This window comes from Xyrauchen texanus, chromosome 14, assembly GCF_025860055.1.
Source record: "Xyrauchen texanus isolate HMW12.3.18 chromosome 14, RBS_HiC_50CHRs, whole genome shotgun sequence".
In the NCBI taxonomy this organism is placed as follows: Eukaryota; Metazoa; Chordata; class Actinopteri; order Cypriniformes; family Catostomidae; genus Xyrauchen; species Xyrauchen texanus.
The window spans coordinates 5,339,665-5,366,215 of record NC_068289.1 but is presented as its reverse complement, the minus strand read 5'-3'; the positions used below and the strand labels follow the sequence as shown (position 1 = coordinate 5,366,215).

General features: G+C 42.2%; 1 protein-coding gene across 8 annotated transcripts; it reads right to left on the bottom strand.

Moving 5' to 3' along the window:
• Nucleotides 1–404: 404 nt before the first annotated feature.
• Nucleotides 405–25,021, bottom strand: LOC127654883 (gamma-crystallin M2). Of its 8 annotated transcripts, none has more exons than XM_052142421.1 (5): nt 22,450–25,021; nt 21,220–21,333; nt 20,899–21,141; nt 15,828–15,963; nt 405–583 (listed from the first exon to the last, which is right to left on the bottom strand). In XM_052142421.1, exons 2-5 carry the CDS (start codon nt 21,229–21,231, stop codon nt 447–449), a joined length of 528 nt encoding a protein of 175 aa, XP_051998381.1. In that variant the 5' UTR covers nt 21,232–21,333; nt 22,450–25,021; the 3' UTR covers nt 405–446. The 8 variants fall into 8 exon arrangements, with proteins under 8 accessions (XP_051998381.1, XP_051998378.1, XP_051998383.1 ...); XM_052142420.1 differs by lacking the exons at nt 405–583; nt 15,828–15,963 and adding an exon at nt 18,637–20,714 and having other exon boundaries at nt 22,450–22,672; nt 24,463–25,021; XM_052142422.1 differs by lacking the exons at nt 405–583; nt 15,828–15,963 and adding an exon at nt 18,637–20,714 and having other exon boundaries at nt 22,450–22,672; nt 24,569–25,021.
• Between the last annotated feature and the right edge of the window lie 1,530 nt (nt 25,022–26,551).

Sequence of the window (26,551 nt, the reverse complement as noted above, 5' to 3'; positions counted from 1 at the left end):
AAAATATATGTATATGATGGAACGTACTTCATCATTCTGAATTAAAATACAGTATTTATCATATATTACATTTTAAATTATTATGATTAAATTACTAACTTATCTTTTATTTGGTGGCCTTTCTCAGTAAATATTTATATATGTGTTTAGTTAAATTAATTATTCGGTTTATTATTGATTTGATAAAAAAACAAAAATGTAATTGATTGACAGCCCTAAATTGAATTCTATTGTAGTTCAAATTCAGATTATGACTTGAATTATGGTCATATTAAGTAAAAATTTTAAATTTAGTTTTAGTAATTGATTTTTTTATTTATTTATTTTTGTGTTAATCCCATGGGGTATTTTTGTGAAGTGTAGCCATCCAAATATTAGTGGCATTAATGATTTTTCACACAGTGTTTACTTTTTTAGTGAACTTATTTTATTAAAAACTTGGAACACTAATACCAAGAATCCATGATACGCCTCATGCTCATGAATCTCATGCCACCCATGTTGTTGAAGCTCCTGTACTCTCCAGGCCTGAAGTATTGCATCCTGCCTCTGTAGTGGGGCTGCTCATACATGAGCCAGTGACCTTCCATCACATGGCAAGAATTGCAGTGAGACATGCGGTAACGGTCCATGATGTTGTCACAGTCATCCATCATCTCGTGCATCTGGCCCATGAAGTTCTCCCTCTCGTAGATCCTCATTCTGTAGGATCCCCTGTGCTGTATTGGAAAGAAATCCATTAAAATTACGTTTTTCAGGCAGCAGCAACTTCAGATAATTTGTAAACATTTTGTTAAACATTAAACAAACTGTAAATTTTATATTTCTTTTAGAGAAAAATGCTCAAGGAACTCACCATAGGGATCATACGGCAGGATCTGATGCAGTCACTCATTCCAAACATGGACATGTAATCAGCATATTCGCCCCTCCTAAAGAAGTACTGATTTCCCATGTAGCTGGGACGGTCATACATCATGAAGCATCCACTCTCCACTCTGCAGGAGTGACAGCGGCTCATGTAGGAGGACATGTCAGCACAGTCGCTCATGCACTCATATGAGCGACCCTGGAAGTTCCTGTCCTCGTAGAAGGTGACCTGAAAATAAAAAGCAAGCATTAACTAATTTGTTCGCCAAATATGCTGAATGTATATTTAGAGTTAAACAACATTACAATTAATCTCCAGAATGTTGTATTGAAATAGCTGTTTCATTAGTCAAAACAGAATTTTAAGAACGCACTTTGCCCATGATGTCTTTCAGCTGTTGGAGTTGATATGCCTACAATGCTATGTTCTTTGCTCTTGGCTACCTTTTATATACCTGTCCCAATTCAAAGACTATGTGTCACCTATTGTAAATGAATGCCTGACCTAGCAATTCAGTACACTGGCCTTTTAAATAGTGAAATGCTTTCTTCTTCTCCATGTGACTAGATCATGCTTCCCACCTGCACTATTGGTTCCTTTTGGATTACATTTCTTCAACAGGAATGAAAGGAATGCTTTCAATTAGTTTCTGTTTAAATGTGTTTAAAATGTTTTTGGAACAGAAAAGGAATGAACGTAAAAAACAAATCTGAAATATGTAGTGGTATGTTCTGAAGGTGGTACTGTATATTTACATTGTGCTTGGTCATGATATTCAGGAATCAGGATTCAAGGCGGTTATGTTTGTGATGTTGTATTGTCTTCAAATGAATCTGAGCATATATTAATTAGAAAAGTCAAGTCAGTGAAATTGTGATGTATTATATTTATTTTAATGCAAATATTTGTTTGCCAAATTTTTATATCAAGTCTTTTTTGTACAGTTATTGTACAGGTTAATTTTTTTTTTTTTCTTTTTGTATATTTTCATGGACAATCCTGAATGTATTAATCTTCTGGAAAGAACTTAAATGTAAATTTGTGAAAAATTTATGAGGCCCAAAATAATTGGATCTGGAAATGACACAGATTGGTCATAAATCCAAGCTCCAAACTCAATCGTGTAGCGGAAATGTGATCCATTGGGCCTACTTGAGATTCATACTTTTTATTTCCATAACAAAGTGAAAGCAGATTATTATAAATGCTATATTTCTTAAGTGAAAGTGACCTGAAATAGCATTTATTAAGTAGCATTTGTGTCACAGTGATCAAAGGGGTAGAGTATTTGGCTGTAATTGTGAATTCCTGTAGTGATCTGTGCTTGATAAAGAGGGATGTTCTCAAATCTTTTATGTGGGGAATAATTGTGGACTTGAGGTTGAAATGATTAGTAAGTGAACTCTAAGAGAGGTTACTGTCAGTAGGCTCAAACTCACTGTCACTATCATCTGGATTCAAAAGTGTATTAGAGACTACATTGTCATGCTGTGAAGGTGAGACTACTGTGTGCACTTTGAAGAATCTGCATTGTTCCAGAGTTTCTATAGCATGTTCCAGCAACACAAAACACTGAAAACACCAACAAAACCATTTAGTCAAAGGCTGCAGAAGAGAAAACTCCACATCAATTGGTACCACCAGCCACTGATGAAATAACTATCAGTAGTAACTTAAAGAAAAATAATCTAAATGTAAAGCGCCTTTAATTTTCTAAACCTCAAGAAGAAGAGATATTTTATGCAAAAGGCAGGAGCCTATACAGCGCCTAGTGAATATGGCCAGCTACGCAATGTCTCGTTCCCTCTCAGGGAACCATGGTTATTTATGTAACTGAGACGTTCACTTTAGAAGGAACTTCTATGTTGTGTAATGACTGAATTGTGAACAAATACCCTAACGGCATGTAAACAGTAGCTGCCAACCATCTAAGCCCGTGTGGCAAGCCTACAGCAGCTCACAAGTGAGCTAAAGTATCTTAAAATTATGAAAAGTTTCTTTCCAACAGAAAGAACCTGGGAAGAAGGAGTCAAACACTTGTGATGATTATAAAATCTAACAAAAGTCATAGGATCTGGGTCCGGACTGCATTCCTCCATGTCCCTTAAGAGGTCTGCTTGGTACGTCTGCAAGCCCGTCATGGTGTGCAGGGCAGAACCAGCATATCCAGCAGCAGAGTAAGCCTTACTGTCCAGTGAGGACATAAGCCAACACAGCTTGAACAGATAGTACTGGCATAGACTTCAAACTAGTCTAGCAGAGGAGGGCAATAAATGGGCTCCGACATGCTCTATGACTGGGGTAAGCTCTAAGCAACCTTTTCATTTTGTGTAGTCAAGCATTGTAAAAGCAGCTCACGACACTTGTCTTGAGCACCATGTCTTAACCAGATGTTTGTGCAGATCTGGTAAGAATGGCACCGGACAGCATGAGACTTGATGAGCGTTTTTCACGACTCAGAGTTGTGCCGATTTATGAAAAAATGCTCATTAAATCGTGAACGCTCAGGTGCATCAAGTGTGGGCCATTCAAGCTTTGGTTTCTCAACCGCTCTCTTGAGAATTTAAGTCAACTCAGCGTTAGAGGCCGCCATGGCCTGGTTTCGCAGGGGAAAAATCAGCGACCAGGTCTCGCTATCAGATGCCTCCAGTGAGTTATCTTCCCCTAGTCATCTTCTCAGCCAAACTTGATCAATCCATGTTTGCAGATGGTGGGGTAAAACCACTTAAGCTGAAGAAGAGGAGTGACACAATGCCAGATCTGGTGGAGAATCATCATCAAAATCTCCCTGCTCTATATGCCGTCCTCGCTTCCCTTGCTCATGTGGTCCCACAGGAGCTGTAGTTCTATCAGAGAAGACTCTGGATTATTGGGATTAATTAGAATGTAGAAATACTTTTTTAATTTTGGCGTAAGCCCCATCCTAAAGTTCAGTGCTCGGATCCTTGCCAGAAGTAATGACGGTAGGGGATAGGAGCTTACCTCCACCCAGGATGGGACCTAAACTGGAGATGATGGGGTGGAGGGGGTGAAAACAACAGAAGTTTGGCAACAATTAGAGACAGCTGAGGGGGGCTTATAAAGCAGAGGCTGTATTATGATTGGATGGGATGCCTGATAGAATGAACGAAATCTTCTTAGACAGCACATTTGTACTGCTAAGGGGGTGTACTGAACCAGTAACAGAAATATGCCACAGTTGCAGCACCTGGACAGCACATTTGCACTACTTAGGAGATGGATTGAGCAAATAGCAGGAACAACGTGGTTGCGGTGAAGCATAGACAAAAGGCTTCATAATTTGCGCTGCATATGGCCGTTACGAAAAGAGCCCATTCCATAAGTGGGTATCAGTCAAGGTAAAGTTCTGTGACAGTGATTTTGTGCCTCAACGAGGTGCCATTCACCTGCAGAACACAGGCTTCTGGAGGGCACATAAATCTGAAGAATTGAGTTTAGATAGTAGGGTGCAGATCTAGTGGTTGTTCTGTAAGCAATCATCAATGCCTTGAACTTAATGTGAGCAACCGTTGGCAGCCAGTGCAGTTTGATGAAGAGAGGCGTGACGTGTACTCTCTTGGGCTAGTTGAAGACCACTCTTGCTGCCGCATTCTGGACCAACTGCAGAGGTTTGCCAGTACATGCTGGAAGGTCTGCCAGAATAACATTGCAATAGTCCAGCCTGGATAGATGAAGAGCTTGGACAAGAAATTCTGTAAGCATACTCCGATAGGAAGGGCCTGATCTTCCTAATATTGTACAAGGCAAAACTGCACGATCGGGCAGTCCTTGCAATGTGGTCTGTGAAGTTCAAACACAACTCCCAAGGTTTCTGACTGTCCTGGATGGTGTAATCGTTGGCGAGTCTAGATGAATGGTGAACTTTTGATGAATTGCTGGGCTTGCTGGAAGCATGAATAGCTATGTCTTGAGTTGGAGGTGGTGATATTTTTAGTTGTGGGCCACTACAGTCAGATCATCAGGCTAGAATGAGTGGTAGAATTGTGTGTCATCAGCATAGCAGTGATAGGAAAAGCCATGTGGCTGAATGACAGATCCTAGTGATGACATGTATATGGAGAAGAGGAGCAGTCCAAGCACTGAACCCTGAGGCACCCCAGTAGCTAGTTGGTGAGACTTAGACACCCTGAAAGACCTACATGTGAGGTAAGACTTGAACCAGTGGAGCGCGGTTCCTGTGCTGCCCTTTGTTGTCAGGGTTGACAGTAGAGTCTTGTTGTTTACTGTGTTTAAAGCTGCAGCCAGAACCAGCAGGATGAGTATGGATGATTTGGATTTTGCTATCACCAGTCTCAAAGCTTCATTAACAGCAGGGCAGTCTCCTCCACTTTTGAAGCCAGACTAGTTGCTGTCTAGCAGGTTGTTCTATGTAAGATATAAATATGAGATTTGGTTGAACACGACTCTTTCAAGTGTTATAACGATGAATGGGAGGAGGTATACTGGTCTGTAGTTTTTTTAAAGCGTAGGGTTTAGGGTGGGATTTTTAAGCATTGGGATTACCTGAGCCTAGCAGTGAGAAGAGATGTATTAATGATGTGAGTATGTGCAGGTAAGACTGAAGGATCAAGAGGGCAGGTAGTAGGATGGCTGAAGACATCCGCTTCTGAGAGGGGAGAGAAAGAAGGAAGCGTGGGTGTGTGAGATATTAATGTGTGTTTGTGGGTTTGTGGTGTGGAGAATTGACTGCTGATGGATGTTATTTTATCTATGAAAATTGTGGTTGTAACAGCTGTTAGTGATGACATGGGAGGGAGAGGAGGTAAGCAAAGGAGAGAGGAAAAGTTTTGAAAAGTGTGTAAGTATCAGAAGATTTGTTCATTTGGTTGTGATAGTATGATGTTTCTGCAGTAGAGACATTAGCAGAGAAGGAGGAGAGGAGTGGCTGATACATACTTAGGTCAGCAAGATCTTTCGATTTGCACCGTTTCCTCTCCGCTGCTCTGAGTTTAGAGCGATGTTCACTGAGAACATTGGATAGCCAGGGGTTGGAGGTTGTAGCATGGGCTGGCCTGGATGAGAGGGGACAAATATTATCTAGACAAGATTTTAAAGTGGAGCATAGAGTGTTAGTAGTATTATTAGCATCAAGTGAGGAGAACTGTTTAGAGGGTGGAAGTGAGGATGACACCATAGAGGAGAAATGGGAGGGCAAAAGTGAGCTGAAAAGAGACATGATGTGTGTGTGTTGTGCTAGGAGGCAAGTTGTAAAATTAAATGACTTGTGAGTTGCCACAGTTGTGAGTTGTTTGAAGTCAAATGAGACAAGCAAATTGTGGAAGTCTTCAGACTGAGGTATTTTCAGGTGGATGTTGAAGTCCCCAAATACTACAAGAGGGCTGTCATCTTCAGAGAAGGTTGAGAGCAACACATCCAACTCCTCCAAGAAGTTACCTAGCTGACCTGGGGGGCGGTATATAACTACAAAATGGATTTTAACAGGGTGGGTGATAGTAATTGCATGTGATTCAAAGGAGATATTGTCACACATAGACAGTAAGGGAATACATTTTCATGCACTGGAGATAAGCAAACCCACTCCCCCACCCCTCCAAATTTCACGGCAACTGCTGTGCATTGAACAAGCACTATACAGACGCCGTTAACAGTAGCGCAATGTTACCATGTCAACAACTGCATCTCCTGCTGAAAGTGTTTAAACACGCTCCTCCTGCTGGGCTCCATGTGAGTTGTAGGCCCCTGGGCTTCAGCCCGTATAAGCCAGTGTGCTAATGAGCCCCTAATGTTTCCTTGCTCGGTGGACTCGCACAGGTAGACTCACTGGTCTTTACATGTGTAGGTCTTCACTCAAGGGCTGCAGCGGTGCTCATTTCAAATATAAACACTACTGTAACTTCTAATAAGGGAAATAATAAGGGAATATTTTAAACAAGTGCAGCAATATGATTTTATCGCTATGACTTTAAGTCATAGGGATAACAAATGCCCTTGTTCAAATTGTTCCCTTATTATTTCAATCTCTGCTACCATAGCTTTAACCTCAATTATTGTTCAAGGTTTGTGAGAGGCTTGTCACAGGAAGTGCCATTATTGTTTTAAAAAAGGAAATTCTGACCAATAACAAAAAAGATTTACAGTCCCTACATTTTTCTGTTTTGGGATTTTATTTTGTTTCCTGAAATTATATTTTGTTTAGGGATTTGTAAGTTTGTTTTCTGAAACATTGTCGTGTTTTTATGTTTTCTTAATTTGGCTTCTAAATTGTTTTTTGTTGTGTTTTGCACTTTACCACCATTGCACAATCAGTGTTCTGTTAATGAGTCTACAGAGTTTATTAATTTGTGTATTCTTTAAAGGCCTGCAAGATTGCCATGTCTCTGATGGGCCCAGTCAAGGAGGTCAATAAATCCTATATGTTCAGATGGTTGCTGTTACCACGGTTGCTGTAGTATTCACTTCTGCATTGGTGAGCTAACTTAAACCTAATTCACAGCTAATGGAAACAATTGCCATCATTCCACATGGTACGTGAGCTGGATGAAAGTGTCAGGTGTGGGCCAGATCTGGGCCACAGCAATTTTGCTATTTGGGAATGTTACTGCCCCAACCACAAACACATAAATAGTGAACTGAGCAAAATGACCACATTGCATAGGTAACTTAAAATAAAATATAATATTGTTAAGCTAAAGTATCAGAACATTAATGGGTGTTCATGTTTTGACCAGCAGATACAGAAACTGTATACAGAAACTGAGTAAAGTTTCATTTCATTCCATTGTTACACAGATGATACACAATTATACATAAAAATGGACTCCTCACTCCCCTCAGCACTGCCGTCTGCACTTCAGGTTTGCCTGGAGGAGATAGGGGCATGGATGTCTGACAACTTTCTTCAATTAAATAGCAGTAAAACCGAAGCCATTCTGATCGGTACCCCACACCAAACCCAGTCCTCCTCCCTCAGCAGTATATTCATTTTTGGTCATCACACCGCCCTATCTACCTCTGTTACAAACCTCGGAATCAGATTTGACTCAAATCTCACATTGGACAACCACATCCGCCACCTCTGTAAGGTCTCCTTCCACCACCTTAAAAACATTTCCAAACTCCGCTATTTACTCTCCCAACCGGATGCTGAGAAGTTGATCCATGCCTTTGTCTCCTCCAGGTTGGACTACTGTAATGCCCTCCTTGTCAGGATCCCTGGCAGAAACCTGCAAAAGCTTCAGCATATTCAGAACTGCGCTGCCCGGGTCCTGACGAGGAGGCGCAAATACGATCATATCACACCTGTCCTGAAATTCTTACACTGGCTGCCTATTCAACACAGAATTCAATACAAAATCTGTCTCCTTACCCATCAGTGCATACATGGAACTGCCCCTGCCTACCTCACTGAACTTCTCACACCACAAAACGCCACACGAATCCTCCGCTCCTCTACCTCTACCTACTGCCTGTACCAACCAAGGACTAAACTATTCTCTATGGCCTTCAGGCAGTCTCTATGGCTTTCAGGCAGTCGCCCCACAGCTCTGGAATGCCCTCCCAGAGACCCTAAGGGTTCCACAAACTGTGGAGGTTTTTAAGAAGGGCCTAAAGACATTTTTATTTCAAAAGGCCTTTTAACTTTCATGATTTTTATTTTATCTTTGTGGTGTTTTATTGCTATTTATTGATTTTGTGATATTTCTCCTGGAACTGTGTTTAAATTCTTTGTTACTGTAGCACTTTGAGATTTAGTTGAAATGTAAAGTGCATTATAAATAAAATGTATTATTATTATTATTATTAAAGAAGATTTGGAATTTCAAATGTTTGTGATAAAGCCCCATTGTTAGGAAGCTTCAAGTCCTATCACTAATACAATTAATTCAAGTTTACAGTAACCCGTACTATTGCAAATATCTACACTGTAAGATGCCATAATGACTAATAAAACAAAACATGTAAAACTGTATACAGGAATTAGTACCTCCTTGTTTTGATTTGATTATTTCTTGTCTTGGAGAAGTATATGTATTGTGCAGTTAATTAAATTGGAATGTAATGATCAATACCAACCACTAGGTGTCTCAGCAACAGATGATACTTCCCTTTAAGAGGAACAGAATGTAGACACTTAAGTCAAGAAAACTCTCTGATTTAACATGCGACAGGAGCACCAACAGAAATCGAGAAGTATCATCTAAACATATGTAATCAGACCCCATACATTCAAGTATTTATGCATAATGACGTGCATGAATATTGGAGCCTGATTCCCCAATGGGAGAACGCTCAGGACTTTTTTCCCCACGTGACCTGCTGCCACGCTGGTGGAATGTGAGAACAGAGTATGCTAGTAAAATGAAATATTGCTGCTTGAAAAATGATATTGATGCTGTACAAGGGATATGTTGCACAGATAATTGATATTGAATTGTGATCATTGTGTAACGTTGTAGCTGGCAATGGCAATGACGAAGACGATGTGTAGAACCCAAGTGCAGTTTTATTAAATAAACGTGTCAAGATTTGTACTGTTTAAAAGTGCAGTTCAAGACGATGAAGCCATTAGTTGGGCTTGCAGGGTACAGAAGATCTAATCGTGACCCTAAAGGACATAAAATCTGATGAAATTCAGCTGTTTCAGTTTATATGTCCCTGATGAGTCACCCATAAGGTGCAAAGCCCTTAAGAGCAATTTGCTAGTAGATTGGTTTCATTCTATATGGGATTCAGAGATTATGACTCCTTTGAGGAATTCCCATAGCATCAGCTACTGACGCACCGTTGAGAGACCGAATACTACTAATATCTGTGAATATTATTACCATACATACAACTGTAATGATTGAAAAACACTGTGGTACCGCTGGTATTTTAACACTTGTATACTGCAGTATTACCGTGGTACTTGTATAACTTGCAAAACTAAGTTAACTGAACTGTCTTCTAAAGCATTTTTTTTTCTCGTTTTATTTTTTTACTTAAGATTTGAAAATGTTAAATGGCTAAATTCTTTTATTTTTTAAAATTTTTTGTACATTGTACATTTTGTACATTATTTTGTTAAAAGCCAGATATGTTCTTTCCAATAAACAATATTATAGATTATATAGTGCTCTTTAGATTATATTTATTCATTTCACCCTCTTGTGACCTTCTTGTCTTTTTCCCCCTAACTGAAATAATGTCTTTAGAATTAAGGCTGTCAATTTAACGTGTTAATTTAGTGTGATTAATTATATGAAAAATAATACTTTATAAAAATTAACACAATTAATCATACCCGATCCACATGTACATTCTTTAGTAAGGAAATTTCCATTACCATCAGACAAACTCAAGCGTGATGTACAACCTTCCCCTTCTGTCGCTCTCTCCACGTTGTGTCGGAGAAGCGACACTAGGGGTCTCTCTTGAGCGCCGATATCCACCTCTGATCTATGAAAAAAGGCCAATGAGAGTTGGCAGCCAGTATTTGCATGTCCCGCCCCCGGACATACGGGTATTTAAGCGGCGCAAATACATGAGTTCATTCAGAAAATTTCTTCGGAGCCGATGGTCTGTCTGCAGTTTGCTGCGAGTTACACACCACTAACGTTCCTGTTTCCTCTGACGATCTGCATGCTGTTGGATCTTGACGGCGCACAACAGCGGCTTTCTCCTTCGCATTGCACGGCGTGCATTGTTGCCCCTGAGCGCTTCGACAGCGCAGACACTCACACATACTGTGTATTAAAAGAGTTATTTCCCTTAAAAGAGTGAATTTCTCTAAAAGAGCAAAACACAGCGGCGTTGAACGTCCTTTTCAGGACGTGTCTTTTTCAAGATGCCCTTCCGCCCCTGTGTTGTTCCTGGATGCGGTAGAGTGCTCTCCGCTTCAGACGGCCACAGGCGCTGTCTCGTGTGTTTTGGGCTGCGATCACACCGAGGCGGCGTTTGTGGATGGCTCATGTTCTCACTGCGAGAACATGACCATGACCACGTTGCGGTCGCGGCTTGCTTTCAACAGAGAGCAAGCCACCCCAGCTGCACCCCGCATTGCTCCTTCTTCCCACGGGATTGAGGACGATGCGGTTGGCGCTGGGGGCAATTTGGGGGCGGCAGCGGGTGCAGTTTCGCCGGGTAGCCCTCCGCGAACCTCCCATTCCCCGACACGCTCGCTGGTCCCCGTCTACGCTCGCGGCGATAGCGGCTCGCCTCACGGCCCGGCTGTCTATCCTCCCGAGCCCGAAGCAGATGAGCTCGCCGCTGCATCGGAGAGTGTGATGTCTGATGCCGAGGACTCCCCTGGACTGCCGCCTTCGGGCCAGCAGGCCCAGGCTAAGGCCGACACTCAGATGTCTGACATGCTTTCCCAGGCCGCCGTGAGCGTGGGGTTGGATTGGAACCCTCCATCCTCCCCACAGCCTTCACGGTTGGATGACTGGTTCCTGGGGACAGCGCGCCGTTTGCGGCCACGCATCCCCCCGGTCCCGTTTTTCCCGGAGGTGCATGACGAGCTGACGTCTACGTGGAGAGCCCCGCTCTCCGCTCCTCTAGGTGGCACCCGCTCCACTCTCACCACCCTCGACGGCGGAGAGCGCCACGGATACGGGGCGATTCCCCAGGTCGATAGGGCAGTTGCGTACCATCTATGCCCCGGTAGCCCTACCTCCTGGCGTGGCTGCCCCGTACTCCCATCCAAGCCCTGTAGGACAACATCCTTGCTCAACGCAAAGGCCTACAGTGCGGCTGGACGCGCTGCCTCCGCCCTGCATGCGATGGCCCTCCTGCAAGTCCACCAGGCCAAAGCACTCAGAAACATGCACGGGGGTGGACCTGATCCTGATGTGCTGCAGGAACTGCGCTCAGCGACCGACCTCGCCCTGAGAGCGACGAAGGCCACAGCGCAGGCACTCGGACAGGCGATGGCCACCCTAGTGGTCCAGGAACGCCATCTCTGGCTCAATCTGGTCGAGATGCGTGAGGCCGACAAGAACCGCTTCCTAGACGCACCTGTCTCCCAGATTGGCCTTTTCGGCGACACCGTCGAGGACTTCGCCCAACAGTTCTCCTCAACCCGGGCCCAGCTCTCAGCCCCAGCGTCGAGCACCCTGCAGGCGGCGCACGCCCCCTGTCTCACGAACCCCCTCTAGGAACCGGAAGGCTCCCAAGCGTTCCTGAGACAGCCGACCCAGAGCCCAAGACGTTAGCTTCGGAGGTGGTAAGACCGCTCCGTCCCCCGGTGGAGGGCCGGGAGGAGAATCCTTTGTTTTTTCATTTGCCACACCCCCTGACGGGGGCTGTGGTACCCACATTCTCAATAAAAGAGCTATTTCCTTTGCCTCTGGGTCACCTGGCCCGCAAATGCCATTCTCACGGCAATCTGCTTTCAGATTACGACAGTCCCGGTACACCGGACGCGGCGATCCTGCCTTCCGCCTGCCTACAACTGCCCCCCGGCCAGCAGACCTCCTCCTCAGTCACGAACCCGCCCCTGCCGGGTGCGCGGAGCAAGGTAAGTGCTTTCACTAAGGGCTTCACCCCCAGTCGGTCCAGCTGATTTGGGAACGGTTTGGCAAGGCCCAGGTAGACCTGTTTGCCTCCCAGGAAACCTCCCACTGCCCGCTCTGGTATGCCCTAACAGAGGCTCCCCTTGGGACAGACGCGCTGGCACACAGCTGGCCCTCGGGGCTGCGCGAGTACGCATTTCCCCCAGTGAGCCTTCTTGCACCGGTGCTGTGCAAGGTCAGGGAGGACGAGGAGCGAGTCACGTTAGTGGCCCCCTACTGGCCCACTCAGACTTGGTTCTCGGAACTCAGACTTCTCGCGACAGCTCCTCCCTGGCGAATTCCCCTGAGAAAGGACCTCCTCTCTCAAGGACGGGGCACGCTCTGGCACCTGTGCCCAGACCTCTGGAACCTCCACGTCTGGTCCCTGGATGGGATGCGGAAGAGCTAGCCGGCTTACCGGCGACCGTTGTGAATACAATTAACCAAGCCAGAGCCCCCTCTACCAGGCACCTTTACGCCTCTAAAGTGGCACTTGTTCGCAGATTGGTGTTCTTCCCGAACTGAAGACCCACAGAGATGCGCGATTAGGGTCAGTGCTCCTGTTCCTACAGGAGAGGCTGGACAGGAGGCTGTCCCCGTCCACCCTCAAGGTGTATGTTGCCGCCACTGACGCCCACCACGATCCTGTAGACGGCAAGTCTTTGGGTAAGCACGCACCTGATCCTCAGGTTCCTGAGAGGCTCCGGAGGTTGAATCCCTCCCGGCCAGGCCTAGTTCCCTCCTGGGATCTCTCGGTAGTCTTGGCAGGACTCCAGAGACCCCCTTCGAGCCGCTTGAATCAATTGGACTCAGGGCCCTCTCTCTTAAGACGGCCCTGCTGATCACGCTCGCCTCTATCAAGAGGGTCGGGACCTGCAAGCGTTCTCTGTCAGCTGACACTTGCCTGGAGTTCGGTCCGGCAGATACGTCTGTGATCCTAAGATCGCGACCGGGCTATGTGCCCAAGGTTCCTACCACACCATTCCGAGATCAGGTAGTGAACCTGCAAGCGCTGCCCCAGGAGGAGGCAGACCCAGCCCTTTCGTTGCTATGTCCAGTGCGCGCCCTGCGCATTTACCTGGACCGCACACAGAGCACCAGACGCTCTGAGCAGCTCTTTGTCTGCTTTGGGGGACGGCAGAAAGGGAATGCCGTCTCCAAACAGAGGCTCGCCCACTGGGTTGTCGACACCATCACACTGGCTTATCACACCCAGGCCGTGCCCCTACCCTTGCGGGTCCGAGCTCACTCAACAAGGGGTGTTGCGTCCTCGTGGGCACTGGCCAAGGGCACCTCCCTAGCAGACATCTGTAGAGCCACGGGTTGGGCAACACCCAACACCTTCGCAAGGTTTTACAACCTCCGCGTTGAGTCGGTTAGCGCCTCGTGTTTTGTCAGGTCCGAGCCCGTAGAACTCGGTAACACGTAGACCGACCGGCCGGGTGGATCGCTTGCGCTCAGCGCCTTTTCCTGACGTCAAGGTTAAGTAGTGCGCCTTTTTTCCCAGGGCTCCCACTCCGAGTCGGGACCCTGGTCGATTCCTCCCCAGCCCTCTGGGTCCGCGGTTCAGCGGAGGAACTCGCCGACCCAAGCCACTGCGGGTACCCTGATGGCTACCCTGTACTGGTATAGGTGCTCCACAGGTAAGGCCTCCTGCTCGGACTCCCCTGTGTGTATTTCCACGGTTCTGTCCCCTTACGAGCGGACCCCGTGTCTCCCTTAGGCAGTTACAGCTGCCCGGTCACCGTGCTGTAGCAACTCCCCTTACGAGGCTGGATCTACCACCGCACCATACTTTCCACACGAGCCCTAAGACGGCCGTGTGACGTGTCTACCACTTTTCCTCCCCAAGAAAAAGGGCAGGTGTGGTCTCCGCGAGGGTCTGGGTAAGACCCCTTCCCTATATGCATGTAAGGGCCCCGGCCGTGATTGCTCTATGCGAGAAACATAGAGAGAAAAGAGGCCCAGCCAGGCTGGCCCGCTCCCATGTTGGCAAACATCGCCTTGTTCCCTCTCAGGGTAACTAGAAGGATCCCGATGTTCGTGATGGGGCATTGGGGAAGGGTACGTGCAGCCGGGTACAGACGATGCGTGGCACTGGATGAATCCCTGCCCGCCTCTGTATCGGCAGTTCACGTACACGGTTCAGCACATGGCAAGATTGGAATGGGTCCCCTAGTGTCGCTTCTCTGACACAACGTGGAGAGAGCGACAGAAGGGGAACGCTTGGTTACGTATGTAACCTCCGCTCCCGAGGGAGGGAACGACATGTTGTGTCTTTCCTCCACCATGTCGCTGAACCGAGCCACTGTTGTGGCCGGACCATTTCCGGCTCCTCAGAAAAATCCTGAATGAACTCCCGTGATTTGCGCCGCTTAAATACCCGTATGTCCGGGGCGGACATGCAAATACTGGCTGCCAACTCTCATTGGCCTTTTTTCATAGATCAGAGGTGGATATCGGCGCTCAAGAGAGACCCCTAGTGTCGCTTCTCCGACACAACGTGTCGTTCCCTCCCTCGGGGAACGGAGGTTACATACGTAACCAAACGTTAATATGGTAGTAGTAGCAGTCAGCTCCAGCTGTACAGGCAGCATGCCTCCACAAACCAACCAATGAAAGCAACAGGCAGCATCGCCTTCCAAAGTCGTGCTTTTACGCCCATAGACAGCTTAAAACTAGTGAAACGCTCAAAGCATATGTCTGACTCATGAGTACATAGACCAGCGATTAAAAATAGCTCAGACAGAAGTAGTCCAAAAAATAGGCAACAATTAATACTTGCTTAGATGGAAGTAGTCCAAAAATAGGGTTACGATCAATGATATGGAAATAAAGCAATCAACATTTTGACTTTTAAGCCACTTTTGTTGAACTGCTTAAATTGTCTGCTGCCACAATATATGTATATGATGTAATGTACTTGGATTATCTTAATTTATACATTTATAATATATTACATTTAAAATTATTGTGATCATATTACCAAATTATCTTATTAGGGGGCCTTTCTCAATAAATATTGATTTACAGTATGTTTAATTCAGTTAATTGAATTAAACATACTGATATTGACAGCCTAATATGAATTTAATTTGATTGTATTTCAAAATCTGAATATGTGAAATTTAAGTGAACATTTCAAATGTAGTTTCTCAGCTCTTTTGATGGTGGCTTGTGATTTTTTTTTATTAAAAAAAAATTATGAGTGTGTTAATCTTGTGAGTATTTTTGTGTAGTGTAGTAATCAAAATATTAGTGGCATTAATGATTTTTCAGACAGTGTTTACTCATTTTATTGAAACACTAATACCAAGAATCCATGATATGCCTCATGCTCATGAATCTCATGCCACCCATGTTGCTGAAGCTCCTGTACTCTCCAGGCCTGAAGTATTGCATCCTGCCTCTGTAGTGGGGCTGCTCATACATGAGCCAGTGACCGTCCATCACATGACAAGAATTACAGTGAGACATGCGGTAACGGTCCATGATGTTGTCACAGTCATCCATCATCTCGTGCATCTGGCCCATGAAGTTCTCCCTCTCGTAGATCCTCATTCTGTAGGATCCCCTGTGCTGTATTGGAAAGAAATCCATTAAAATTAAGTTTTTCAGGCAGAAGCAACTTGAGATAAATTATAATTTTTTTGTTAAACATTAAACAAACTGTAAATTTTATATTTCTTTTAGAGAAAAATGCTCAAGGAACTCACCATAGGGATCATACGGCAGGATCTGATGCAGTCACTCATTCCAAACATGGACATGTAATCAGCATACTCGCCCCTCCTAAAGAAGTACTGATTTCCCATGTAGCTGGGACGGTCATACATCATGAAGCATCCACTCTCCACTCTGCAGGAGTGACAGCGGCTCATGTAGGAGGACATGTCAGCACAGTCGCTCATGCACTCATATGAGCGACCCTGGAAGTTCCTGTCCTCGTAGAAGGTGACCTGAAAATAAAAAGCAAGCATTAACTAATTTGTTTGCCAAATATGCTGAATGTATATTTAGAGATTGACAACATCACAATTAATCTTCAGAATGTTGTATTGAAATAGCTGATTCATTAGTCAAAACAGAATTTTAAGAACGCACTTTGCCCATGATGTCTTTCAGCTGTTGGAGTTGATATGCCTACAATGCTATGTTCTTTGCTCTTGGCTACCTTTTATATACCTGTCCCAATTCAAAGAATATGTGTCACCTATTGTAAATGAATGCCTGACCTAGCAATTCAGTACACTGGCCTTTTAAATGGTGAAATGCTTTCTTCTTCTCAATGTGACTAGATCATGCTTCCCACCTGCACTATTGGTTCCTTTTGGATTCAATTCCTTCAACAGGAATGAAAGGAATGCTTTCGATTCATTTATGTTTAAATGTGTTTAAAATGTTTTTGGAACAGAAAATTAATGAATGTTAAATGTGAAAACACAAAAGCAAATCCAAAACCATTTAGTGGTATGTTGTGGCGGTAGTATATTTACATTGTTTTTTGGTGACGATATTAAGTAATCAGGATCCAAGTTGTAATCCCAGAATTCTGTTATGTTTGTTATGCTGTATTGTTAAAATTATTCTGAGCATATTTGAATTTAAGAAATTTAAGACAATTTGTCAAATGTTTTTATAAAGTTTTGTTTTTTATTTCCACTGTCACTATAACACTGTCACTTTCATCTGAACACAAAAGTGGATTAGAAACTACAATATTTTAGCATGCTATGAAGGTGAGACTTCTGTGTGCGTTGAAAAATCTACATTGTTCCAGAGTTTCTATAGCATGTTTCAGCAAAACAAAACCCTGGAATCACCAACAAAACCATGTTCAAATGCTGCAAAAGAGGAAACAGGAGTAACCCCCACCCCCACCCCCACCCCCACCATCCCCCACCACCACACCACCACACAAACCTTTAGCCTGCAACCTCAATTGAACTTCGGCTGACAAAAATATACACACTTCTAGCACGCATTAAAAGTAGTGTAGTGTGGGAATTGACTGAATAAAAATGAGTAGCTGCTTTGAGTCATTGTTTTTCTGTTCTTGATAGACAACAAAAGACCATAAAATGACCTAATTAACATTATACATAACTTAAAACATATCAATAACCCCAAATAACTTTTAAATGTTAATAAATAACACTCTAAACAGTCCCCAAAACCTGTACAGACATACCTCATTCATTATGCAATGACAACAGCCAATATCAACTCAAGCATAAACAACAACAGATGTTAAAGTATATTCCTGGTAATACTATGATTAGATGTAGTTATAGCATCTGATATTAATTTAAAAGTAAAACATACCATTTTGCCCTTTGCTTCAAGAAAAGTGAAAACATGCAGACGTCTGATGTATAAATGTTGTAAAAACTTCTGACTAACCGATTAAGTAAAGTTATGACATCTCTTATACATATAGATCAGGTGGGGTTTATTCAGGGCCGCAGCTCTTCTGACAACATTAGGCATCTCATCAATATTATGTGGTCAGTGGCGAATGATCAGACTCTGGTCGCGGCCATCTCACTTGATGCCGAAAAGCCATTAGGTATGGTCGAATGGGATTATCTTTTTAAGAATTTGGAAATATATGGGTTTGGAAATACTTTTATTGGATGGATTAAATTACTTTATAGACATCCTGTAGCGGCAGTACAAAAAAATGATTTGACTATATTTTATTATTTTGGCCCAAGCCTTTATGGGGCCCTAAGCAGTATTTATTTTGGGCGCCCCTCGGTGCCTCCAAAAAGATTGCCTATTGCCAATGCTTGATTATTCGCATACTTTAAATCGAACACACCCATTATCAGTTGTATTATTTCTGCATACATACCAATGTCTGCCTGGCGTGTTTTACTCTTCTATGGTTTTTAATTGTAACATTAGCAAACCCACAAGAGTGGTCAGGTGGTTTAATATTTTTAAATTATTTTAAACTTTAATATTCAAAGTCTTACAGTACTAAGTGACATACTTAATGTGGTGTACTGAAAAGTAGCAAAAAAAACAGCAGACAATGCATTTACTGTAAATAAGTTAACCACTTTAATTGATTTTGTTTCAAATAAATTGTCAACGTGCAAAAGTGCAGAACAATCAACTACAAATAAAATAACTTAAGATAATCAGTATCTTCTCATATAAAAAATAAATGTAAATGTACAAAACGGACAATATTAAATTAAGTACTTAAATAATAACTTAAAATGAACAAATCATGGACCTGTAACAAGATAACAATAATGGTTCAAGAAAAATTATAATAAAGCTGAGCTAAATAACAATCAACTACAAATTAAATACAAATATAAACAGTATCTTCTTATATAAAACATAAATGAAAATGTAAAAACAGACAATATTAAATAAATTAAACAGATTCTTAATGACTTAAAATGAACATAGGAACCTTTCACAAGATAACAATAATTGTTCAAGAATAAAACTATGTACAGATGTGCAAAAGGTTAGGAAAACATTATAACAATTCCAAAATAAACACTTATAGACAACCTCAACTTTATTACAAACTACCTCAATATTCCACTTTCTCCTTAGAATTTGTGTTTCCTGGCTTTTCTGGAGGCAAAGTCGTTTATCATATCACTATAAGTGATCTGACGGGCAATTTTGTTATTAATACTAATTAGTGCAAGTGCACTGTCTTTATTGAGCCATGGGAGATCTCAAGTAGTTTTTGATCAATTTGAGTTTAGAAAAGCTCCGCTCTGCAGATGCAACAGTCAGGCTACTATGAGAGCTACCCAAGGATTTGGGTTCAACTCACAGATCTCATTTTGAGAGAGGTAAGTGAGAAGCTCAAATGTGGTCATCTTTGCTTCGGGGAGTTCTGGAATGCTCTCCAGAAATGTTGACACTTGAACTGTGTATATAGTTAAATAACTAGTCAGTCACTGTGATTTTGACAATCTTTGAATCTGGTCTGGTATAAAATGGCCATATTGATTGTGGAAAGTTGTTGTGATGATGTCACAACCAGCCCAGTTTGCTAGGGTTTAGATTAGGATTTAACAGTGTAACTACAGATGTAATCAAATGCAGGCACTTTAAGTATAATGCAAAAACACGTATGCACATATTAAGTACATTGTATTAAGTTCTTAAGTATAAAGTAGTTAAAGATGCCTAATATACATTTTATCCTTTGAGTCATGCTTAAAGGAATATTCTGGGTTCATTACAAATTAAACTCAGTCGACAGCATCTTGTCCAAATCATTTTCCATATCCTTGAAGCTCCTTTTTATTTCCAGCAGAGCCATCAGATCCTATAAGCCATATAGGCAATCACCAAGGGCCTCATCCTGGCAAAAGGGTCCTAGTGTAGTGTTTATTTTTGGTGATTCACAAAGTAATTCACAAACATGGAAGCAGAATGAATTCCAAAGAGACATGAACACGCATTGCAAAATTGCACATTATATCAGCTATTACAAACAGTAAAACAGCCAGTAGTTTGGATCAAATGTGTACGTGTTACATATAATAGCGAATTATCAGATGTGGATTGTGAAATGCCTGCATAGGTCCCAGGCTGTATTCTAGTCTCAGTCCAGCCCTGCATTGTTGTTAAGTCACACAGAGTAACAAAGATAAAATATGAGAGGTTTCAATCTAAGATGGCAATGCACTCTTAAAGAGGCATTGTTTTTATTGTGTACATTTGTCTATCCTCTTTACATCTACTCCATATTTGTTGGAAATTATGGTTAAGGGCCATAAATTATGTAGTCGGCAAGATATGTATTATAATTATATATTGTTGGAGTGATGCTGCATGTTAAGATGTGTATTTAAAGTTATACAAATGTTAATTTTTAAAAGTGTTTACATTTTTACTGAATGACCTCTTATGATTGCTATGTCAGTCTCAACTAATGTGCAGTTTCATACACAGAAAACATGTATCTTGTTTGCAGTGGCTCTATGAATGATTTGAGACAATTTGTACTTTTTAAAAATCACATTTCAAGACTCAATGTTATTGTAGAGAAATTATTTTATTGTAGATCACTAGTACATAGAATCCATGATACGCCTCATGCTCATGAATCTCATGCCACCCATGTTGCTGAAGCTCCTGTACTCTCCAGGCCTGAAGTAGTGCATCCTGCCTCTGTAGTGGGGCTGCTCATACATGAGCCAGTGACCTTCCATCACATGGCAAGAATTGCAGTGAGACATGCGGTAACGGTCCATGATGTTGTCACAGTCATCCATCATCTCGTGCATCTGGCCCATGAAGTTCTCCCTCTCGTAGATCCTCATTCTGTAGGATCCCCTGTGCTGTATTGGAAGTGAAGTTCATTGTTTAAGTTTATCAAGAAAAAACATAATATATAAACATAAATCTTCATTCTGAAAGGGTCCACTGTGCATTTCATGCTCACTAATACTGAGTTTCCAATTTTTATTAACAGAATATTCTTAAAGAAAATGTTTTCTTTTTTACTAATTTTATGGAGCTCACCATGGGGATCATACGGCAGGATCGGATGCAGTTGCTCATTCCAAACATGGACATGTAATCAGCATACTCGCCCTTCCTGAAGAAATACTGATTTCCCATGTAGTTGGGATTATCATACATCATGAAACAGCCGCTCTCCACTCTGCAGGAGTGACAGCGGCTCATGTAGGAGGACATGTCAGCACAGTCGTTCATACACTCATATGAGCGACCCTGGAAGTTTCTGTCCTCATAGAAGATGACCTGAAATTAAATAACATATAGAAAATCAACTTCAATTCATTGAAATTTTGTGAAAAAGGGAGCTGGAACCAATTTTACCTTGCCCATCATGGTTGCGCTAGCTGATCCTCAGGAGTTCCACAAAGGAGAAGCTGAAGCTGATTCTGCTTGTTGACTGACTGCTGTCACTCGTACCTTTATACTAGACCAAGACTAAAGAATACACAGTGTCTATTGTTAGTCAATTCCTGACTGTGCAGGTTGGAATAGAGGCCATTACAGGCAATTCTTTGTATCTCTTTGTACTCACATTTCTCTGGAATAGCTTAATATGTGCTAAAATTACAGCATTTGAAAAATTCCAACATTTACTTTTTTCCTTATTTCGTTCCAAACCAGTATTACTTTATTCCATGGAATACAAAAGAAGATCATAGAGAGGATGTTAGCCCCAGTCACCATTCACTGTTTTTTTCATTCAGTAAAAGTGAAAACTTACAGAGGCAAGTAAATAATGACAGTTTAAATTTGGGTTGAACTATTCCTTTGAAATGCTCAAATGAAAGAAACGTTAAAGTGTATTTTGCTGTTGTTGTTGTTTATGATTCCCTCCTCCTGGCAGGTGACACTAATGAACATATGATCAAATAACTAGGTAAACGAGATGGGTGGGGTCAACACAAGAAACAGAGCGCACATGGGGAAAAACAACACAGGATTAAACCAAACAAAAACATGTCTGTCTTGGTTGTCTTATCATGTCCAGTCCTGTATATAAATTTGATTGTTGCCTGATTGTAGGTGTGCTGCTGGGCATCAAGCATGTGCTGATATTGCCTGGTCAATCTACTCCCTCATATCCCACACACATTCTGTGATATAATAAAGAAAGGACAGTTGTTGATCCTATGTTTCTTTCACATTGAGAGAGGTTCTCAGGATTTGGATCTGAAGAGCAGTTCAAAGTGAACTTGATGTTTCTATGATGTTCTGTTGCCAAGATATGGCTTGCTCATGACAAGGCACTTTCTAGGATGCTAGGGCAGTTGCTGAATGACTGCTCGCTGGCCTGAGTCAAATGAGCCCACCCCGAAGTGTCTATGACATATTGATTGATCAAGTGGAAAGACAAAGTGCCAGACAGCTGAGATGGGCCAGCCAAGTTATTCGCATGGAAGAAGAACGCCTACCTAAGAAAGTTTTCGTCAGTGAGCTGCAACATGGCAAGAGTTCTCAGGGTGGACAAAAGAAGAGATGTGAGGACACCCTCATAGCCTCTCTGAAAACTACTCTATCAACATTGACAGCTGGGAGAACCTTGCTACTGACCGATCAGCTTGGCGCAGACAAGTCACTGGCGTAGCCTCTTTTGAGCAGAAAAGGACCGATGAGGCCATCAGGAAGCGTGCTGCCAGGAAATCCCGAGCCAGAACCTTCTCCTCACCCAGAAGGCATCCTTGCCCCCACTGCAACAGACTTTTCCTAGCGCAGATTGGACTGACCAGTCACCTGCGCACCTCTCGATTATGGATGACATCCATGGTCCTTGTCACTTGAGACAGACAAACAACATGACATATTGATCTGGAGATATTACCACTCTATTCATTTTTCAAAGGTAAACATCATACACCTGATCACTTATAAAGGTTATAGCACCCATCTCCTCAGTAATCTGCATGATCTAATTATTATGAAATCGAATTATTAATGCCCATAGCACAAACAGGGCAGGACTAGTTAGATGGTGAAATTTGTATGAAAGAAGAAGAATTGGGTAATTGATTTTTAAAAATGCCAAAATGAAGTTCAGAGAGGTATAGTAGTAGTGGCACTTTGCTAAAGCAAGCACCACTAATTAACCTGGCAGATGCCAGCAAATTGAGAAATATTGACATTTTATTTTTTTAAAGAAAGACCTTGTTCCATAAACTGTTATTACTAACTATCGGTCTTAATCTCAATGAAACTCCTCAAGTTCACTAGTTAGTTTATAAGTCTCTACCTTCAGTTGGTGATGGAATGCAAGGATGACAGTTGTTGCTCCAATGTTTCTTGTGCATTGTGAAAATCTTAAAATCAAAAAATAAATACAAAGGCTACAAATTACTGTAGGGAAACCTACAGTATCTGATGCCAACATACAGAATGATGTTTAAATGTATTTGAAAGACCCTTTTACAATAAAAAAAACCTTTACCCAGGGTCAATAATTAATCCTGGTTATTCATGTTCCGAGGTTTCACACTGTACCTTCATATACCCTGGGTTAATGTATTTATTTGCATATTTGTTGTGTAGATTATGTGTAGACCAATTATTGGATGAATACAGCTTGCAACAGACACTCAACCCGTCAATGGAGCTGCTCTTCTGTCTAAATGTCGGCAAGAAAATCAGCTCTGTCACAACACAAAAACGCACACAAAAGGAACACTGTCTCTTAATCATGCCTGTTATCGTGTTTGTCATCACAGTTTGACTGTTTTTAATGGTTCCCATCAGACGGCGAATGTAAACAGCCTGTGAACATTTCTGCGACTGTACAAAGTGCATGAATATTAAATAAGGTAAGCACTTTATGAAACATTACAACACTGCAATGTTTACTTCTGTATACCTTTGGCACTGCAATGCAAGGTTAACTTGCAGCTCCGGAGCAGGGTTTCCTAACCCCAGTTTAAAAGTGGTGCCAACACCCTTTCAAAATTACAAGTGTGAAACGTTGCTTCATCTGGGGTTAAAAGTGGGGTTTTAAAAAGACAACAACCCAGGGTAAAGCACAGTGTGAAAAACCCTTAAATATACCAATGTATCAATGCTCAAAACACTTGTAGCAAATAAAGAAAATTAAGAGAGTTGGACTGTTATATGTAAATCATTGTATTTGTTCCAGCTTCATTCAAAATAATCTTGACCAGTGTAGAGTGGAGGGGGCGGGGCCTGACTGGAATGACGCCCCCAATCAGCCTGATGGAGTGCACGACGGATAAAGCGGCCGGTGACAACAATTCGAGAGAGAGAGAGAATTACTGGCAGCTGCCCTGTATGTGTTTGTGTGTGTCTTTATATTTAATTAAATATTATTTATATTGTTAAACCGGTTCTCGCCTCCTCCTTGCCCATCTAAACCCCCTTGCAACCAGATATTCAGATGTTTAAAAAATGAGCATTAGGCTTCAGCCTGGTGTTTTTACAAGAGGTATATTTTATGAACACAAAATGGCAAGTGATTGGTCACTTATGACATATAGGAAAACGCTATGGCAGTTATAAATGGACAGATAAACTTTAACTGACGTGGGCCCACACACACACACACACACACACACACACGCTCACCCCTCGTTGCAGGCCCGTATCGTTGCTCGCGTGCGTTGTGGCCACAAAATAAAGAGATAATTGGCCACTTCACTCCGAAGAGCCAAATAAACATTAAATGGGATACCTTCGATCCGTAGTAATGAGTCCTCCCGTGTTAGGAAACTCAAATCACTCAGTTCGTCCCCGATATGCGCGTCCTGGCCTCCTTACGATCCCTCGTTGCCAGGGGAACCCTGAACCTCTCGGCGATTCAGGGCGCTACCTGGATGTGCAGTCTTGCAGCTCACATTATCACCGTTATTCACGTTGATAATGTCTGCTTTAGTATTTAAATACTCAGTCACTATTTCGTTTGTAGTTAGCACTAACTCGTATGGAACTCACACAAGTGTATACAAACTAAAAGATAACTCAGCTTTCTGCTTACAGCCAGCGAACCCTTGGTTAAACAAAATCTCTGCTGAATAAGCTGCTTAAAAGGACTTTTCTTTAATCAGAAATAAAATCAACCACTCCTGGTCAGATTAATCACGATTCTCTCACACATACAGCACGGTGCGTTTCGACACACACATTCATCCATCCCTCCTCTCTCCTTTCTTTTTTTCCCTTCCCAACTTCCAAGAACCAATCATACATACATTACATAGGTATCAGGCGGGCTTAGTAAATTATGCTCCAATGAATAAAGAACAAACCCTAACATGTTTGTAAAACCCACACATGTAAATTACAACCAAACTCTACCACAGAACGATGCTCTTAAAGGCGAAGATCCCATTTACACATCGTAAAGAAATATAAACTTAGTACCCAAGAAACATTATTAGAAAGGGTCTTAAATACTCCCGCTTAACTTTAGGGGAAAATCACCAGGGTTACACTTGTAAAGGCCCCGGCCGTTTATTGCTCTATGGGGAGAAACATAGAGAGAAAAGAGGCCCAGCCAGGCTCGGCCTGTTCCCAGGTTGGCAAGTGTCGCCTTGTTCCCCTGTTTAGGGGCTCCGGCCCTGTGTCCACAGACAATTCACCCTCCTCCACTTCAGGTGAAGGTGGGGGAGAAAGGTCCTCGACTTCAAAAGACCGCTCTGTGGCAAAGCTACTTTCGTCACTCTCCATTTTAGAGTCTGACAGCAGCTGTCAATGAATCTGTCACTATGGGTCTCAGGTGCATTAATTTTCTTCATTATGTGGTAGTTACTATTTCGTCTAACTTATTAGTTATAAGGAGTTTCATGAACATCACTTGTTGTGCTCACCATGAAGAAATGTGTGTCTAATAATGCGGTGCACTGGGACCAGTGAACTAAGATATTCATCACTGTCTCTTGGTTTTGGCCATTGACCCTGATCACAGAGAATGCCCCTTCAGTGGATAGACAGAGACTAGGATACAAACTTAAAGGCAACTCACTGAATTGTAATCTTTATGGACTTCCATGATGTAATTAAATATGAAATCCAGGAATGGATGTCAAAAGAGAACCAAGACATTAAGTCAGACAACTCTCCAAATGCAAGACCAGGACAAACGGAACATAAATAAACACAAGGGTTAATGATTAAACAGGAGGAACTTTGGAACAATAGGAATAAAACCCAGAACAATCAAAACTAGAACATGGTGTAAGAACCTCAAATTAAGAGGACTATAAGAACTAAACCAAAAGACACGTGAAAACAAATAACACAATATATCAAATAACAAAGCAAATAACAGTATGTGTACTGATCAGATTTGATGAGTGTCCTCCCTCTCTTAGAGAGTGAAATGAGTGTAAACAGGCTCTATATATATATATATATATATATATATATATATATATATATATATATATATATATATATATTTTTTTTTTTTACTTTTAGAGTTTCTGTGGTGTTTTATGGCAGCATTTAAAATGCTTTATTTTAAACAAATATAAACTTAAGATAGAAAATATAGAACACTGACAAATGTGATTACTAAGATCTGGATTCAAAGCTTTAGCTTGAAAGGCCTCTATTCCAACCAGCACAGTCAGGAATTGACTAACAATAGACACTGTGTAGTCTTTAGTCTTGGTCTAGTATAAAGGTACGAGTGACAGCAGTCAGTCAACAAGCA

Excerpts from the sequence above, each read along its gene's own strand:
- LOC127654883 (XM_052142418.1), bottom strand. The coding sequence starts at position 16,364 with ATGCTTGCTTTTTATTTTCAGGTCACCTTCTACGAGGACAGGAACTTC. Across the intron at positions 15,964-16,100 it reads CCTGCCGTATGATCCCTATG|CACAGGGGATCCTACAGAAT; the intron begins GTGAGTTCCTTG and ends TTTCCAATACAG. Across the intron at positions 584-15,827 it reads TTCTTGTCATGTGATGGACG|GTCACTGGCTCATGTATGAG; the intron begins GTCACTGGCTCA and ends ATGTGATGGAAG.